Source organism: Coturnix japonica, chromosome 2 (assembly GCF_054131305.1).
Source record: "Coturnix japonica strain WE chromosome 2, WE-NBRP24, whole genome shotgun sequence".
Taxonomy (NCBI): domain Eukaryota; kingdom Metazoa; phylum Chordata; class Aves; order Galliformes; family Phasianidae; genus Coturnix; species Coturnix japonica.
The window spans coordinates 8,018,482-8,038,379 of record NC_140664.1 but is presented as its reverse complement, the minus strand read 5'-3'; the positions used below and the strand labels follow the sequence as shown (position 1 = coordinate 8,038,379).

Below are 19,898 nucleotides of genomic sequence, written 5' to 3'. Positions count from 1 at the left end.
TTTTTTTTTTTCTTTTTTAACAGTGAGAGAATTCTATCAGTTTCAGTTCCAATTAAAAGACAGTAGTAACTTCCAAGTACTCTCAGACACGAGGACTGAATTATTTGTAATATCCTGTAGAAGGACTGATCCTCCCTGTCAACTAAGGAGATGCACATTAAGATAAGTAAGATAACACTTCAACAACAGGAAAAGAAAAGCTTAGTAAAAAACTTGGCAGATGGCCCGAAATTCAAATACTGTATTTATCAAACCAGCTGGAGGCAGTATGAACTGAATTGGCCTGGGATGACAAATATCCTAATGGACTTTGATTTCACAGTTCCTTCTCAGCTCACTAAACTACCACTTTTCTGGAGTACCATCTTTGAATCTTCGTTCATAAGTGGACACCAGAGTTTTAGAGACTTACACATAAGTCGTGAGGTTCAGATAATTTTAGAAAAGAAAAATAACTTACGATGGGTTCATTGCTCATATTACAAATCAAATGCAAATGATTTCATGTGTGTCTCCAATTATTTTTAACTGTTTTCCTATCAATCTATTTTCTCTAATTCATAGTTCACTTTCACTGGGTGGACTCCAGAAGCAAAATACTGATTACTTTGTGCAACATTTATTCTGTGATAATTGAACCAACGTTCTTAAATATCCCTTTTACATAAACATTATCTAGTTACATTTTCCATTAATTTATTTTTGTCAAATTCTCTCTCTATTAAGTTATCTATAATGTATCTGCAGTACACCATAACACTCTAATGTACGTAATGAAACATACTCAGATTAAAGGGAAAAAGTAGTCTGGAAAATAAGCAGGCAGATAGACTGCATGGTAAAACAAGTCAAGAAGGGGGAAGACTTTGTTAAGGAAGACAGCAACTGAAGAAGAACTCAAAAAAAAAATAATAATAAAAGTAAGAAAAACTGATACAGTGGATAAAAAGACTAAGAAAACCTTTTGTGAAAGCTTTCTATGTAATCTCCATTGTCACAGAGATCACTGGACCAGTTCATGCAAAGAATTTAACAACTACCTCTGTGTGCATTGGAGTGATATGCTTTAAGGATCTCAACAGTTCTTACTTAACACTGCAGTTATTTTGAAGATGAGGTTGAGGTAGAGAGGTCTGAATTGTTTCGTATAATACCTCTAATAAAATAAACAGTAATAAAACCAATAAATATATAGCAGTGGAAATACCTTCATTTGAAAATTGCTGATAGGCAAACTAGCATTTAGTATCTCATCCCATAAATATTGTACTTTACATGAATTGGATAAATTCAGTTGCTTTCATAGCAATGATCCTGAGGTCTCTGAACCACCCTAATAATGACTTGTCTAGTAATAACATTCATAATAGGCAGTAAAGGGCATTGTCAGAAGCAATAAAACAAGAAGAAAGAAAATAATATTACCTGATAGTTTTAATCATACTGAGCCCCATTTCAACACAGCAATGTGCATGATCCTGGCGAGGTTCTGGAAGCCCAGACACGCAGTAGTAACAGTCTCCCAGGATCTTTATTCTAAGACAGTGATGTTCCTAGAGGAAAGTGTTGATGGAAAAAGGAAAGATAAGTTATCTTAATTTCAAGACGAACATGAAACATGAAATGGATTTCTTTTCCTTGTAATTATTATGAGGGCTGCTCCAATGTAATGCCTCCTATATTATTATATTAGCCTGCAGCATCAGAATTGGATGTTGGTATGGCAGTAGAGGTTGAACTTTCCCACCAATACCCCATTAGATTTTGTTGCTGTGAGACAGATGGCAGCAGAGAGGCAGTCTTTCAAAATGGTGTCTGATATGGAAGTGCAAATGAAGAAAAGGAGTGTCACTGAATTCCTCCATGTGGGAAAAAAAAAAAAAAAAAAAGGCACCCACTGGCACTTATCGACACTTGTTGAGCATTTATGGAGAGCAAACAGTGGGTATAAGCACAGTAAGGCTGTGGATGGTGCATTTCAGCAGTGGCAACAATGAAAGTGGCTCACCTTTGCTGGTGCAGATTATTATGAGAGTCATGCAGGCTCTTGTTCATCACTAGTAAAAATGCGTACTTAATGGTGGTGATTATGTTGAAAAATAATGTTTTGTAGATGAGAATATTCTCTGTCAAATAATGTTATTGTTCTCTTTTTATCTGTTGTGGTTTTCATGGAAATATATAGGAGGCATTACTATTGACCTAATATGATCTTGATTTATTTCCACGTAGACATAAAGTATCTTTACAATTTCAGTAAAAAAGACTGATAGCAATTTTTGTATTATGTTACAAAGAGGCGTCCTTGCTGATGTTGAGAAAGGTTTCATCAGAGTTAGGCTAGAATCTAGGGCAAGGATTCAGAAATGCCACTATAGATAATGTAGAATTCAACCTATGCTACATGCTTTCAGATCATTCTTTTTCTCCAAAGATAATCTATTCCCATGGAAAGTCTCCACTGCCATTCTCAAGTATTCCCAACAGCTATAGGAGCTGACTAATTATCCCAATTCTAAAAACACCACAGTTGTTATATTGTGTTAGACATTTTTTTTTTTTCTTTTTTGTGGAGAAACTATATTTACTTGGCAACCAGCTAGAATCATCTTTTACCCTAAGAGCAAGTAATGAATTTCATTTCTTAAATACTTATAACTGTATCCTTATAGTCTGAAAGAACACACTGCATTGTGGTTGGGAAATTATTTTAGAAGATCCTTATAGTGTACAAAACACCCTGGATTGCCAAAACTTTTGCAGTTCCCAGACAAGTGCAACAAGTAAGCCTAAAATCAGCTGTAAACACGCCCAAAGTAATCTGCTTGCTTGGCACCCACAGGTAGCAATCAGTGCAGAAGAACAGAGAGCATAACAACTTGAGACACAACTGCAAGCGCCTGGGGACAGCAGGTGCTACAAGTCAAGTCAGGGAATTATCTCCATGATCGGCAAACCTCTGAAATAATAAATGCATGATTAGTACTCAGTCAGTAAAGGTTCCAATCAGAGGACATTAAAAAGAAGACCAGTCATCATCAGGAAGGATAACAATTTCTAAAACTGCTTCATTAGATGACAGTAAAATATGGCCTGTGGTATTTAGTTCAGTTATTTTTCTTCGCCTTCACTCTGAAAACCTGAGCTGGAGGCTACACTAATCTAAGGAGAGTGGGGGTATGCTAGTCCCACTGGGGGTAAAACAACTTAAAGAAGGACACAGGATCTAATGGGAATGCTGACAGTTCCCTGAGGACTAAGTTCTGGCCCATTGAAGGGGAGTCCACATTATAATTCAGGATTTTGTCTAGGAAGAATGAAGCAGTATACTGAATATCAGACAAGGCAGCCCCAAAGTTATGAAAGAAATTTAAACACTTTGAATCATAGTGTCATAGAATATTCCAGATTGAAAGGGACATACGAGAATCATCAAGTCCAACTCCTGACTCCACAGAGGACTGCTGAATTCTAAAAACATTTGGGAAACTGTAGTCCAAACACTACTAAAACTCCGGCAGCTTGGGGCTGTGGCCACTGCCCTGAGCAGCCTGTTCCATGCCCACTGCCCTCTGGTGCAGCTCCATGCCATTCCCTTGGGTGCTGTCACTGTCACACAAAGCAGAGCTCAGAGCTGCCCCTCTGCTCCTTGTTAGGAGTTGCAGCCACCATCAGGCCTCCCCTCAGCTCCTCTGCTCTGGGCTGAGCACACACAGGGACTTCAGCTGCCTCCCTCCAGACCCTTCACCATCTTTGTAGTCATCCTTTGAACACTCTAATAGTTTTATGTCCATCATATGTTATAGCCCCAAAAATTAACACAGTGCTTGAGCTGAGACTGCACCAATGCACGGTATGATTTGTTTTCAATCCTTTTGTACTTAAAGCATTTGCCCAAAAGCTGTGTACCTTTTGCTGAAGTCATTTGAAGATTTACACATGGCGAAGAGGGTAAAATCAGCTCTGAGCACTGAGACAAAGTTAACTGATTCACCCTAAGATCTCCTTAAACCACCAATAGGAGCTGACTGAAGCCTTGAAAATACTGTATGCTATTATGTATAAATATATATATACATTGTAAAGAATATATATTTACCATATGTATACTATATAGCATATATGCTACTATAGAGTATGTATACCCACTTCTCTAGCTGGCTTCAAGGGTGCAATGCCTAGATTTCAATATTTCACAATTAAAATCAAAACTAAAATCAGACTTCCGCACTGACAAGTTACACATGTAACTGTCATCTTCCTTGTCCCCTTCTCTTCAACCTGTCTACAGGCGCACACAAGCATCAAATTACATTTCATAAGGTTTCAACTGAAATCTCATGATAAAATCAACTAAAACTTTGCTCTCCATTTAGAAAAATAGCAAAGAGATAAAGACATTATAAAGCATGTATTCTGTTGTTCTTTGGCTTTGCTAATTGTGCAATTCAGTGCATTCCATACTCTTCCCTTTGCTTTAACATCTATGAAGTAGAAGGAACATTTATAACATACCAATCTGACTGAAGTGCAGTAAAGCAAAAGGCATCACTGAAGTGGTATTCAAACTCACCACACACAGATTGAAAATTATAATTCCACAGTGCAATTCGAAATAAAGAGGAACTAATTAAAGACTATTAAAAAGATTTAATTTCTAGGAAAGTAGGATGTGTCTGAACGTATTTTGGTATCATAATTACTTTTTTACATACAACATTGACCAGGCAGTCTTGCTCCTGTGGTACGTGTGCCCACTTAGAGAAGTGGAAAACCCCTTTTAAGAGAGCATCCAATTCAACACAGCTAGAAAACTTCATCTGCAGCAGGAAAAAAACCTCATCATCTGCTTGGTCTTAAGGCTTTATTTAAAATTACTGAAGCACTGATTCCATTAAAGTCATGGAGAACTCTGTCACGGCTGTATCTCTCCTCTTTTACTTAAAACCAGAATAAGGCTGACCAACTCAAAAAGATGTGATTTTGACAAAAATAAGAAAAAAAAAATCTTAATGAACATCAAGATCTGCTAATGAGGGTTTGATGTATGCAATTGTGTGTGCATGTGACAGGAAATCATTTCAGGTGCACATATTTTTTCTTGGCTTGATATATCATCTCTATGCTCATTTGCCAAAGCTGAGGAAGACAGCAACTACAGAGAGAAACAATCCAAAAGAGATGACTATATATAGGTGTCCATATGTCATCCAACAGCCAAGGCTGCCATCATAGTCAAAGAGAGCCAGGCAATTCAGTCAGTGAAGCTTAGAGTGATTTAGCTCCAAGCTAGAGCAATTATCTGGGTTTCAATTCAGTTGTTTGCACATAAGGTAATGGTACACTGGAAAGACCCCTGGGTATGTGAGGCACCTTTGCAGGACTAACAGACACGAAACAAGACATGCGTCCATCTGAGGTGGTACAGGAACCACGCAGGGTGCCTCTATTGGCAACAAACACTTATATTACTTTTTGTCTTCCTAATATTTTTTTTCTTAGTTGAAATGCTCTGACTGATAAATGTGTTAGTGTGTTCATATCTTCTTTACCACTACTAAACATTCATTATTACTCCCATCATATCTATTTTGCATGTAAACTGTGGATTTTGTGTTGCTTGAAACATTGCTGTTAGTAAAATATACTTCAAAGCCTAGAAGGACAGAGGGCTGATGGTATCTGCTTTGTCAAAACAGGAGTGCATGGTCTCCTGAGATCCCATATGATAACTCCAGTTGAATCTCATCTCCATCTTAAACTAGATGCTTTACCAGTCTGGATGAATTATTATTTTAGGGTTAGATGTGTAAATCTTAGGCTAATGTGTGTCCTTTTTGTAGCCATCCTACATCTGTAAACTGGAGATAGTTTTGTGAGTGTCTACCTACCTTTCAGTAGTATAAAACCACTAACAATAACATTCAAGACCAACCTTCTACACACTTTAAAGCTCTAACTCAATTCCTACCAACATCTCAATGGAACATTATCAACAAGTTGCCTGTTGCTATAAAAAGAAATGGATGGGGAATAGAAAAAAATGGATGAAGTAACTGTAAAATCAGTAAATGACTTAAATAAAAGAAAGTATTTGTAGGGGAATTTTGATGCAGCAGCCATTATGCTACAGTGTTAAATCCTTACACTACTCTGAGACTGTTATGATTGTTATTTTATTCTAGTTCACTTCACCTTCCCACAAGCAGTTCCAGAAGTTCTTCAACATGTACATAACAGATAATATTGTACAGACGTTCACACCAGTATCCAGTTTTGTGCACTTTCCCATACACAGCCATTAGTGACATTTGCTGATGGTATCAGTTAATTTCTAAGCATGTCACAAGCACAGACTTTATTTTCTACTTATTTGCAGCTTCTCATTTGATACAAGTGAAATATTAAAGGTCCTGATTCTGCCAAAATCAATTGAAATCAGTAGAAATTTTGCCTGGGGATGTTGAGCAGGCTCAGACACTCAGCTATTAATAGTAGTAATTCAAAATGAATTAAAAAGCCTTTTTCCAATTCACCTTAATCCAGAGAAAAGAAAGTATGCGGTTCTTTCACAGACAATTGCCTCATGCACTTGAATGACTTATATTTAAGCTTATTAAATACACCCTCAATGACTGGAAAGTAAATTGGCATAAAATGGAGCTAAAGAAATGAGTCGCTCAAATATCAAGTTATTGAAAGATTCAGTAAGAAATTTCATTAATATTTCTTGCTTCCTTGGCTAAATTGCATAAGAAAGGGGGAGGGAAATGTGACTGTGCTTTGTGAGTTACACTGTATTTTCTGTCTGCTTGTGGTGATTTAATCACTGCAACTACTTTTCAGTAGAACCCCATAGACTAATGAACAATCCATATGGAAGTCTTCATTATCAATTTTTCTAATTTCAAGCTAAAATTTATAACAATGCAGATGAGAAATTACTGAGTCTGAACTGAAGAACAAAGAGATAATACTTGCAGATCTTTAAAAAGTGGACAGAGAAAGAGGAAGCAAGAGATTGGCCCTAATATGCTCAACTTCTGAAACATTTGCCAAAGGTAAAAGACAGCTAGATAAAAGGTCTTTCTCAGCATGAATGGGATCTAGGCCAAGACCCTTAAGCAGCAGGCTAGTTGGGATGGGCTGGAGAAAGAGGTCCATCCAAATTCCTTCTATTGCAGCTCTGCTGCTTTTGGAAAGAGCTGAGACCTTGATGGAGCCAGATTGTAGGAAACTGCCTAGTCCTCCCGAAAAGAGGATCAGAATTTGGGTGATAGTTGCCAGAATTCCTTACTGTTATATAAATGAAGGAAAATATGTGACAAGGAATCACCTTGCATCTTCTGCCTGAACCTAGGAATACTTAATTTTATTTTTTTTAATTGGATATCAGCTTAACAGATCAAGTTAATGTTTTTATTTATTAATGTTTTTTATTCAACAGCATTAGGCAATTAGTTATTGACACTAGCAAGGAGGAAAAAACCTTAGACTTAAACACAACAAAAAAAGAACAGACACTTCCTGTGTTACTATTAATTTGTGTAATGTTCTTGCAATTAATTAAAGATCATATTTGTATGCTCTTAGTCCAGTTAATTCTGTTTATTAATATGATACACCAAACACATAAGAATGGAGGGAGTCACATTTATATTTACTGGCCTATACATTTAAACAGATGGTTTTGTTAGGAATTCTAGAGTTCTGTGGGTTGTATGCTTGAAGATCATTTCACAAAAGAAAAAAGCACTGCTAAAAGTGTCTGGGAACAGTAAACCACTGCAACTTTTCTTTATGGAGAAGACAAAGAAGCCATTGATGCCCTCTCTCTTCCCTGCTTGTAATGTGTTGGTACAGCTGATATAGTGGGGTACATCAGACCACTATGACCATCCAGTCCAATCACCAGTCCACCACCACAGTCTACAGTGAACCATGTCCATCTGTGCCACATCTACACATTTCTTGAAAACAAGTCATGGTGAATCTATGCCTTCACTGGGAAACATGTTTCAATGCCTGACGACACTTTCAGTTGCTTTTCATAATATTCAACCTGAGCCTCCACTGCTGCAACTTGGGGACATTGCCTCTTGTTCTATCACTAGTTACACAGAAACAGAGGCTTACTGCCCGCCTCACCTCCTTCCAGGGAGCTGTAGCAAGTGATAAATTGTGGATTACAGTGATTAAAAGAGAATGATACAGCCGCAACAGTCACCTTCAGCAAGGCAACACTGAGTGCATGTCAGACTAAGATACATTTAGTGGCCAGAACATCTAGAGAAGCACCTTGTGCAATTTGTTTTATATTGAGGACCCATCCACTTCTCCGGAGAAATCTTCATTCAATATAAAGGGGTCACAGAAATCAGCTCTCATGGGGGACTTCAACCACTCTGATATTTTCTGGTAAAACAACACAGCATACACACACCAGAAGATATGGGAAAAGCACTGAAGATAACTTTTTGATCAAAGAATCACTGAATTATTAAGGCTGGAAAAGACCTCTAAGGTGATGCAGTCCAACTGTCCACTCACCACCAATGCTTCCCACTTAGTCATTTTCTTTAGTACCACATCTACATATTTCTTGAATGCCTCCATGGATGGTGACTCCACCACTTCCACAGGCAGCCTGTTTCAGTTCCAGCATTACAAAAGACCAAAACTCTAATGACTATCTAAGCACTCACATGCCATCAGAACATATCACTTTTTATAAAACTTGTCTGTGTTCCAACCTCTAAGACTGTATAAAATACCAGTGAGGGAAATACAAATGAATGTTGTTCAAAGTGGTCATGGGTTCTTCCCCAAGCTTCCAAATACAGCTGGCTTCATATCCCTTTGCAAATAAGCTCTGCTGAACTCACATGTGCTAGCCGGTCAAATCTGGCAAAGAGTTCATTCAACATTCGGACCAGTTCCTGGGCTGACAGAGTTGTGGAGAGGTTTGTGAATCCTTTAACATCTGCAAAAAGAATGCTGGGAAAAAAAAAAAAAAAAAGAGAGAGAGAGAGAGAGAGAGAGAGAGAAAAGAGATATTATTATTGCAGTACTTTTGTATGTGCCTTGCACGTTATATGATAAAGAGATGACTGGCAGAGGTACATTTTGAGAACAGTAATTTACAAGTGAACAACTCTTTTAAATTCATGATATTTTTGCTCTAGACTTTTGGAGATTCCGGAGTATCAAACAAAAATACTGAAGGGATTAAGGAACAATCACCAAGCATGAAAGAGAGTTATAAAATTTGGGGATTTCATATCATTCAGGAAGGTACTGTTAAGTCAAGTCCAAATAAGCACTGTTGTCTCCAATTATTGGTGAGAAGATTGTGGCATAGTAAACCCATAATATAGAAGGCGGTTTAATAGTATAGACTTAATACCCAACTGTCTGTTAATAGCTGCCTGTTCATTATGGATGAGTTTATATGATAGTTTTTTAGGGATTTGTTTATTTATTTATTTATTCATTTATTTTTAACAGTGTGTTTGATTTCAAGTATTTCTTTCTCCTAGTGCGATCTTCAGGTTTTGCTCAGCTATATGCCATACAGGACTCAAATCCTAAGACAAAAGATAGATTCATAGCAGACTTCACGCTCTTCAGACTACAGTTAGCTTTATTGTATCTAACTGTAGGGAGCTGATTGAAATGTCTCAGTTAGAAGTGCAGTATACTCTTTTGAAGATATAAATCATAATTTGAGTAATTCCTTGTTCTTTCACTTGATTTTATAGGAAGCACAGTGTGACCGTACATTAAAAATAGGTACAACAAAATTGATTCTTAAAGTTTCTGTGGTATTTCAGTCAACAAACTATTTATGAACGGACATACTTCAGCAGACACTGACTTTTCTAGAAGTGCAGCTTTGGCTGTTAACAATTCTACGAAATTTTGTAAATACAAAAGAAACATATACTTGCAAAATGTCTGTGGTGAGTGAGGTATCATTCAGCAAAGGTATGTAATATCTTAGTACTTAGCTGAAGAAAACAATAAGCAAAATATAGGCTACTTTAAAAAAAGTAGGAATTAAAAAAACAACAAAAACATGTATCATGCTGATATAGACTGGAACTAACCCTTATGAGCATCATTGGCACTTGAAAGTCAATTAGTAACTGATGTTACAATTTGAGCAGTTGAAGCTCTTTCACCTATATTAAATGAGATCACAATTCGACAGTGCCCAGGAACCACTATTTTAACTAATAATAAGCATAAGAATTATCAGGTGGACAATAAAATATGGCAGATAATAATTCAAGTCATCTTCAGATGTTGGGCTGGTAACAGTTTGAATGAGGATTAAGTAAAAAGCTGATTTAATCAAAGGCTATGTATGAGCTACTGCAAAACCACAGAAAATACTCAATTTACTATTCCATAGTAGTTCAATATTGTGTTTATTGAACTGTTCAGAGAAAGTGTTATATTTAGATTTTAACAAAAGGCAAAGTTCATGTTTTTCTATCAAATCATGTTCAAGGTTGCTTATTTTTAATCTGTTTCTGTGGTAGCTATAAGTGCTCAGGTTCTAAACAATCGTGCAGTATTTTTTTAACTTATGAATGGATATGTCAACAGAATGGAAATTCTCAAACAAGACAAACATAGCAGCAGTCAAGTTGTTAAAAAGAGTCTCCTTCACCCACCTGACATTCTCATAGCGATGAATGTAGATCTTATGAAACTGGTGTTGCAAATGTTCATCTTCTACATTGGTCATATCATTTATCATTTCCAGAACTACAAACCGTGGCAAGACAGAGAGCACCAGCCGTTCCTAAAGCAAAGAGGAAACACAAGTGTTAGACTCTTAGGTATCAACTGAATTGATACTTCAGAGGAAATGACTGAGCTGTGTTAATGGAGCAGCTGGGAAACTGAAAATTTAAAAAGCATTTCTCCCCTTTAAAAATTTGCAGTAATTCACATTACCAACCTGATTCTAGAACAAGAACTCCTCTCTCTTCCCTTTCCCAATAATTCTTCCCTTGAACGTTTTAATTTTATCCACTGGCTATTTAAATATTCATTTTAGTTATTACAACCGTTACAAGCTTCTCAACAAACATCTTACAGATACACCAATCAATTCATTTTAGGCAGTGGCAGCTTGATTAACAGAAACAGGCTAAAGGAATTTGTTGAATTCTGCAGCAAGTAAGATCAGATTATCACTGTTATTTATTTACCAGAGCACCCAGACAGAGTGTTTAGCATTCATAAACTTTTGGTATGATTACTAAAAAAGCTGGAGATCAAGCTGTAGCAAGATATATGCTGTGGGACCTGACAAATGTTCACATAGTGAAAAGAACTGCATTTACACAAATCTTAATTCTATTGTCAGAGCTGAAAGACAGGAATAATATAAACTAACACCCACATTAAAAATGCCTTATGAGACAGATTTAGTAGATCTATGTTAATTGGATTACAGTGATTAAAAGAGAATGATACAGCCGCAACAGTCACCTCCAACAATGCAGCACTGAGTGCATGTCAGACTAAGACACATTTAGTGGCCAGAACATCTAGAGAGGCACCTTGTGCAATTTGTTTTATATTGAGGACCCATCCACTTCTCCGGATAAATCTTTATTCAATATAAAGGGGTCACAGACATCAGCTCTCATGGGGGACTTCAACCACTCTGATATTTTCTGGTAAAACAACACAGCCAGGCATACACACACCAGAAGATTTGGAAAAAGCACTGAAGATAACTTTTTGATCAAAGAATCACTGAATTATTAAGTCTGGAAAAGACCTCTAAGGTGATGCAGTCCAACTGTCCACTCACCACTAACGCTGCCCACTTAACCATGTTCTTTAGTACCACATCTACGTATTTCTTGAATGCCTCCATGGATGGTGACTCCACCACTTCCATGAGCAGCCTGTTTGAGTTCCTGACCACTCTTTCAGAGAAGTTTTTTCCTAATATCTAACCTGAAGCTCCTCTGCTTCCTCTTGAGGACATTCCCTCTTGCTCTATTGCTAGTTACATGGAAGCAGAGGCTGACTGCCCACCTCACCCTAACCCCTTTCCACGGAGCTGTAGAGAGTGATAAGGTCTCCCCTGAGCCTTCTCTTCTCCATACTAAGCAATCCCAGTTCCCTCAGCCATTCCTCATAAGACTTGTACCCCAGTCCCCTCTCCAGCTTTGTTACCCTTCTCTGGACATGCTCCAAGGCCTTGATGTCTTTTTTGTAGTGAGGGGTATAAAACGTCACTCATTAACCAAGGTGTGGCCTCAGCAGAGCTGAGTACAGGGAGATCATCACTGGAAATGTTGTTTCTGACAGAATCCAGGATGCCATTGGCCTTCTTGACCACCTAGGCACATGTGTTTAGCTGACAAACATGTCCAGATCCTATTCCTCTGATTAGTCTTTTCAGCCACTCTGCCCTAAGCCTGCGGTGTTGCCTGGGGTTGCTGTGGCCTAAGTACAGAACAGAGAATGTGGGGTGCAGCCTTGGATGTAGCAATCATGAGATACTAAAGTTCATGATCCTACCTGGAAAAAAAAAATAAAAAGCCTGTAAGTATGACTGTAACACTGGACTTCAGAATAGCCAACTAGCACCTGTTCAAGGACCTACTTGAACATGGGACCTAAATCCCATTGGTTACAGCACTGGAAAGTAAAGGCACAAGAGAATGAGTAGACATTCAAGCATCATTTATTTGAAATTTGATATTGGTGTATTGTGAAGAGTAAGAAATCAGGAAAAATGGCAGGAGATCTACCTGGATAAGCATGGAGCTCATGGAAAAACTCAAATGGAAGAAGAGTCTACAAAATGTGGTTTATTATTAATACATTTATAGAGTATATCAGTGTATATTAGTGCACATGTACATTTATTGTTAGTATTTATACATACAAAAATGCTGTGCTCCATCCACTATCATGATGTAAATACTAACCATAGCTAGGCAGGGGCAGGAAAACCTTCAGAACACTACTGAGTTAATTCATCAGAGCATTACATCATACCCTGAGAGATTTCTCAGTGTCCCTGTTTCAGTGGCTCACCAGTTTGAAAGTTCTGGCAAATTTTGAAAGTATTCCACCCAAATCTGCTTGTCTGCAATTAAGATGATCCCTTTTTATTCCTCTAAGGTGGTCACAGATAGCCTTTGATTGCCTTCTTCCCTGCAACAAGTTTTCTATGATAAAATACTTTTATTGTATTTCTTGCCCTCAGTCTTTCTTATCTAGATTAACTAGATTTGTCCAGTACTGGAATATATCACTCTAAATCACTCTGGGGCAAAGCTTGCAGTTTCTCACTCAAGTGGCTCCAGATTATTAACCATCTTTTTCTTTACGAGACTGCAAGGAGTGGAATCTTACTGAACAGAATGATAGTTTTGCAAGCTTCTTACCACCAAATTTCAGATGACATTTTGGGCAATAGAATATTTAAAAAAAAAAAATTAAAAAAAATAAAATTAAAAAAAAAAAACAAAAACAGAAAATTTAATGTGAATTTTCAAATCAGGCACATATGGAAACAGTTAAGAGGTGGAAAACACCAGTAAATTAAGATCTCCCAGCGAATGCCCTTGAGGAAAATACAGTGTACTGTGAATCTCTTCTTTCCTTGCAGTATATTGCTGTTACTATAGAGAAAGTATTTGTATGGTGCCAAGCCATATGGGGGACAGATGTGGTTTCCAGAACAGCTCTTCCCTTTCATATGCAATAAGGAGAAGAGTGCTACTTCTATTAACCCTTTCTCCATCCCAATCAACTCATTCACCATGTTTTGGAAGTTTGGGAACTGAGATCAGCAATTTTAAAATATATTTACTGAAAGTATGAATATAAATAAACTAAATAAATCATTCTATACAAACATTTAATCAGAAATGTTTGATTCCTAGCAATCACCTTATAAGTTGTAAGGTATTTAAGAAATTCATTCATTAGATTGCAGTGTTGTTGAGCTAATCTCAGACTCTTAAACTGTGATAGAATAAACATTTAATTACCACAATTATCAAGAAATTCTTAACTGGAAGGAGCTATAGAGTAGGACAAAATTTCATTTCCATAGGAGTCCAGGTACAGAAAATCTGATCACTATTATAAAGCCAAAGTACCACAATCATGATAAGGTGATGTGTTTTGTTTGTAACAATTTCTAGACAAGTATGATACTGCATGATACAAGTATGATACAATATGATACAATATATGCATGATACAAGTATGATACAATATGATATGATACTGTATGACACAAGTGAAAATGCACTTCACAGACACTGCAATGTTTTGACATCCTAAATCTTACAAAAGAGTGTTTTTTTCATTCTGAGCTTTCAGTCTCTCCTATCACAGAGATGGTATCTTCTCATTTAGCTGGGCACTATTCAGCTAAACTGACTTCAGTTTCTTGTCCCCATGATTGTCTTAGCAGACTTCCATCTAAGGATGAAAACTGGGCCACTTCTGCAAATACCAGCCCAGCATCCAGGAGTCCTGGCTTCAGGACCAGTGTTACCAGTTTTCTTGTGGAAGTTCAAATGCTTTATGCCAGAGAAACCAAAGCAGGATTAGATGCCATAAACGAAATGTATCATGAGATGAAATGGATGAGAAAAAATTAAGGAACCTCTCCCCAGCATTTTTAGAATGTAGAATAGTCTCTAATATTTATCTTCCACAATGAAAATCATGTACAATTTCCACTTTGTAGTTTTAGTAGTTAGTAAAAAAGCCCTTAGCCACAATGAAAGTGCAGTGCGGATAAACACCTTCATTTGTCTGGATGGCAGCCCCAGCTGAGGCAAATCGTATGTTTACTTAAGAAGGCAAAGTACACACTGCTAATAGCTTCTGCTGAAGCAGAAGTGCATAACGTGTCACTCAGAGGCAGCAGCTTTCTCCTGGGCAACTGTCTGCATAGCGTGCTAACACACCAGATGAGAGAATGAGGACTCTTCAAGTCTTCAATCTACCTTTTCCAAAAAACTTGACAGAACCAGGGCTGATTTCAGGGAGGAGGAAAAAAAGTGATGAGTGGTAGTGAGCAAACATGCAGTGAGCTCACCATTTATTACACAGAATCACAGAATGACCCAGGTTGGAAGGGACCTCAAGGATCATGTAGTTCCAACCCCCCTGCCTAGCAGGGCCACCAAACATACACCTTTACTAGATCAGGTTGCCCAGGGCCCTGTCCAACCTGGTCTTGAACACCTCCAAGGACGGGGCATCCACAACCTCCCTGGGCAGCCTGTTCCAGGACCTAACCAATCTCCTAGTTATTGGGGCAAGCTTTTTTTACTGGTAAAAAGCACAACTCCAACCCTCCATTTCTGTATATGCCTGTACAGATTGGCTAATTTTAGCACAGCTGCATTGTTTATACTTTTTCTGTCTTTCACATCTGGGAATTCTGCTATCTTCCCATCTACTTCTGATGTGTAAAATCTGTATGTGTTCCCTGTGACAGCAAAAAGCACACCAGTCACCCAGGTCTTTCCCACTCCTGCAAGGCTATGTTTTCACAGAGATGTCTGGCCATTGGTTAGTTCCACACCCTGGCAAATATCCCATGTTCTCTTCAGATGGTGTGTTGGGAGTGGCTGATGATTAATCTTCTAAGAAGCGGAGATGTTTCTGATTTTTTGTAACCATCAGCTTCATATAACAGAAAGTGCTTATGCTATAAATTATCTTATTCCTTCACTATTATGATACATTGCTCAATATGGCTATCTAATAAAACTACTCTTTGAATAAATCTGATCAGTCTTTCAGGGAGCCACATGATTAAGGTATTCATTGAGTTCCTCTGTATATACTTTAATAATAGCACAAAATATTGCCAGTGTAGAAAGAAATATGTTATTTGCTACCTTATTCTTGTAGGAAGACAAATAAGAATACAAATTCAAAAAGAAAAGAAGATTAAAGTAAGAAAGCAAACAGAAAATGTGGTTATTATTGAACTGCTCATGAAATCTGTACTTAACAGAATATTAAAAAAGGCAATTTCTTCACAGATGTGGGGCTGAAAATGAGGAACAAGTTTCTCTTCACATCACAAAAAGATTATATTCCTTGTTTCCATTCACTTAAAATTGTTATCAATCTATAGCTCCATAAAATTTATTTAAAGTAAAGGAGAGTTCATTTGACACGTGTTCTCTAAGACAAGAAAAATAAGTCCAGCACATTTGATACTTTAACCTTCACGCAACTCATTAAGGTAAGTTAAATGGTTTTGGCTGCACATAAGATCTGGCAGTGACCCATAAAAACAGAGGTTAATTAGTATGCCTCTGCTTCTGTCCTTCTCTATTAATACTGCATCATATGAAGAGCTCTTGTCAGTATGTCAATTGAAGGCATACATACACCTCATGTCACTGCTCTGTACTGCTCTGCCACACTGGAAAAATACTAAAAGAATAATAACACTTATAATAATATGTAAATGGTTCTGTGCACGTGTGTGAATTTATATATAAATCTTTATGAAGCAGTCCAGCTTCTTGGGTATTGAAACATTGAAAAGAAAGTAAATTCTTCCCTCTTCAGTCTTCAAAGATCCTTTGCTGCTCTAAGCTGCTATTACACAACACTGTACTGACACAATGATGAGGATAATGAATCAGCTTCCTTCCAAAAATCTCTCTATTACCCAAGTCTGTCAAGTCACCATCTCCTTCACATAATGATCTTTGTGATATAGCTCCTCTTCAGATTAGCTAAATTTGCACATACTGAGATTGAAAACAGTACAATTGTGTGGAGGTTATATATAAAAAAAACAAAAAACAAAAATACACAAAACAAACCAACAGACCAAAACCCTAAAAATGATCGTGGACCACAGAGAAGAAAACTACCAAAAAAATTGACTTCTCTGTATCAAACTACTTGCATGATTTCAAAGTCCTCACATTTCTAGTCTAGTCCAACATCTCCTAGAAAACATCTTCAGGGGGAAGGAAATAAATAAATAAATAAATAAATAATTCTCTGATTCAGAGAAATACATAATAAGGAAGTGTCAAGAACTCTAGGATGAAGAGAACCACATTATTCACCACTGCTGAAAGCTTCCTTGTCGAGCAGTTGGGTAAGTGGAGAAAACTGAGAGGTGAGTAGAAGTATAGGTATGTGGTTTGAAAAGGCACAGGCATTTATTTGTTCAAGAGAAAAGACATATTACACAATGTTGAAAAAGGAATGTTATAAAATAACTAGTGACCTGTAACCCTACTAACCACTCATGGCAGTAGTCAACTCCAGTACCTAAGATGAAGTGGGCAGAATTCAGAATAAATAAATGAAACAAAGAAACAAACAACTACAACAACAAAAAAACAACATTTAAGCCAAAAAGTAGGCAAGCAAAAGAGTCATACTGACAGAAACCATTAAATAGAACAAATGCTAGAATTCACATCTGCAAACAGCTGAATATGGTTGACTACAGAGTAGATGTGCCTAAACTTCCACTGTAATAGTCATTCACTGTTGAAAAACTTCCCTGTGGTCTGTGTACAGTGATACCTGTGTCCGTTGTCAGGAAGTAGGTACCCTGATTTCAACCACACAAATGTAGCCAGGCACATCCACAGCAAAGTGGAACAGGTTCCTGATGGGCAAACAGCTACTGTGGGAACAAGTTCTTATATGTCAGTTAGTCATTAAAGGTCTTATGTCTTGAGAATAAAAACTGAAATGGAGAACTTTTCACTGCAACTGCCATGGTTTTGTAATTTTGCTGTCAGTATTCCACATCATAACATCACGTAAAGCATGGATAATTTTACCAGTCGTGCAGCTCACAGAAGAAGACTACATATCCCAGAGAACATCATGGTTGGGGATAAGTCACGGGACAAGGACACTATATAATCTCACTTTGGGGCTGGACTCGCTCTCTTGAATCCTCGGAGCCAGGGGGGAGCGTTGGGAAGCATTCCAGCCATTTTGCCTAGAGCTACAGTAGGCCTCTCGGTTTTGGGACTCACTCTCTCTCCTATTTTGCTTGATTCGTTAGCCTTAATTTCAATTATATTGTATTATATTGTGTTATCTTGTATTTTGATATAGTATTTAGTAAATAAGTGTGCCTCCTAAGATCGTTGCTGCTGTTTTCTTTTCCCTTTCCTTTTTGGGCCAGCAGCCCTGAGGGCCAGCTGCCCCCGTGTCACAGGCGCAGGTAGATTTTCGGTTAACCTGTGATAACTGATAAAATGGAACAAAATACCAACAAGAACTAAAAATCAACAGGCAATTTAGGGCTGGCAGGAGGTTGCTGAGAGAAAAATCAAATTCCTTGATATTTCACTGCAAAATGTGGGTGGATATCTGCCCTGCAAAGTCTGTTGTCTGAATTATTTCCTTGTACCAGCTCCCCCTAAACAGAACAAGGTAAAGGTCAAAATTATGTCTATGCTGTGATTTTCTTTTGTTTCTCAACTTCTTTATCAGTGTCTTCACTCAGGTGTGAAAAGTATCCCTTGACTGTTAGTTCTGTTTAGGTTTTGGTCTTCCTCTTCTACACATACTTTCAGATGAGTGAACCCACAAATATCTTGTGAGCAGAAATGTTTGACTTATATTTGGCTATTCCCAAGAGTGTTCAGTAAAACTGAGTGGATATACACACAAAATATTAAACATGGCAGTTATCCCACACTTTGCACATTGATTTTAACGAAATATTTTTCTTGAACTTTTCAGCTGAACTTCAACAGTGTTTGTTATTAATATCATGGAATCTTCATTTTCTTAAGCACTGAGTATAATAGCATGAAAAAGGGGCTTTTCAGAGCAATGTTTTTAGCTTTCTGGAACATGAGCCTTTGTTACATTTAAGAAAAGCAGATAAAAATTGTATTCTTTTCTACTGAAAAGTGACACTGTTCACAGTAAATGTAATTATTGTAAATGCCACTCTAGAAAATACGAATTAGCACCTTTCATTATGATGAACAATTGTAAAGAGATTTTTTTTTTTTAATTCATAATACACAATGGACAGTTCTATTTGCAGTCATTTCTCCTGAGTGTTATCAAGACAATAGCAAGTAATTAAAAATATGGGAGGAACTGCAGGATATAATATGTTCAGACTCGTGGGGTTATGAGGTTGCCTATTAGCTTTTGCTACTTACTGCTGTAATATGTGATATCACAGAATCAGAATATAAAATATCTTGAGTTGGAAGGGACCCAGAAGAATTGTTGAGTCCAAATCCTGACTCCCCACATGACTACTCAAAATTCACACCATATTTCTAAGAGTGTTGTCCAAATGCTTCTTGATCTTGGGCATCTCCGTGCCATGACCACTGCCTGGAGAAGCCTATTCCTGTGCCTGTTTAGTTGTCCATCACAGTAATGGTCAGCTTTGACTTTAACTGGGCTTTGACTGCATGTAATGTCTCCCAGTGATGGTGAACAGCATCTCTTCAGACCTTCCATATATTTTGACCTCACTTCCACTTTCTTTTTTTGCTTAAGGTCTAGAAGAAGGACCATGCTCAGTCAAGCAGCCTGTCTGCCTCACCTGTTGGTGATGGGTGATCTCCAAAGTCTTCAAAAACAGTTTCCTAGAGAGCATTTCCAACTAGTTCCCCGAACAGCCTGAAATCTGCTTTTAGTTTCTGTAAAAGTTTTGGTGTCAGTTTTCTTTCTATCATTAAAGATTTTAAAATCGTCTACTTCATGTTTACTATGACCAAGACAGCCATGAATCACCACTTCGCCCACAAGACCATCTCTGTTTATAGGCAATAAATCCAGGAGAGCATCTTTCCTAATGGTTTAGTATCTGTATCAGGAACTTATCAAGGTGTTTCAGGAATCTCCTGTTTCTA

At 37.5% G+C, this 19,898-nt stretch overlaps 1 protein-coding gene across 3 annotated transcripts in view; it reads right to left on the bottom strand.

Moving 5' to 3' along the window:
- ADCY8 (adenylate cyclase 8) overlaps positions 1 to 19,898 on the bottom strand; it is a 113,323-nt gene that overhangs the window by 54,528 nt on the left and 38,897 nt on the right. For all 3 annotated transcript variants that reach the window (XM_015856336.3, XM_015856337.3, XM_085536978.1), the window contains exons 3-5: positions 10,683 to 10,813; positions 8,886 to 8,997; positions 1,426 to 1,553 (exon numbers count right to left, since the gene is read on the bottom strand). In XM_015856336.3, the coding sequence (XP_015711822.1) occupies positions 1,426 to 1,553; positions 8,886 to 8,997; positions 10,683 to 10,813 (371 nt within the window). The remainder of the gene's footprint in view (positions 1 to 1,425; positions 1,554 to 8,885; positions 8,998 to 10,682; positions 10,814 to 19,898) is intronic.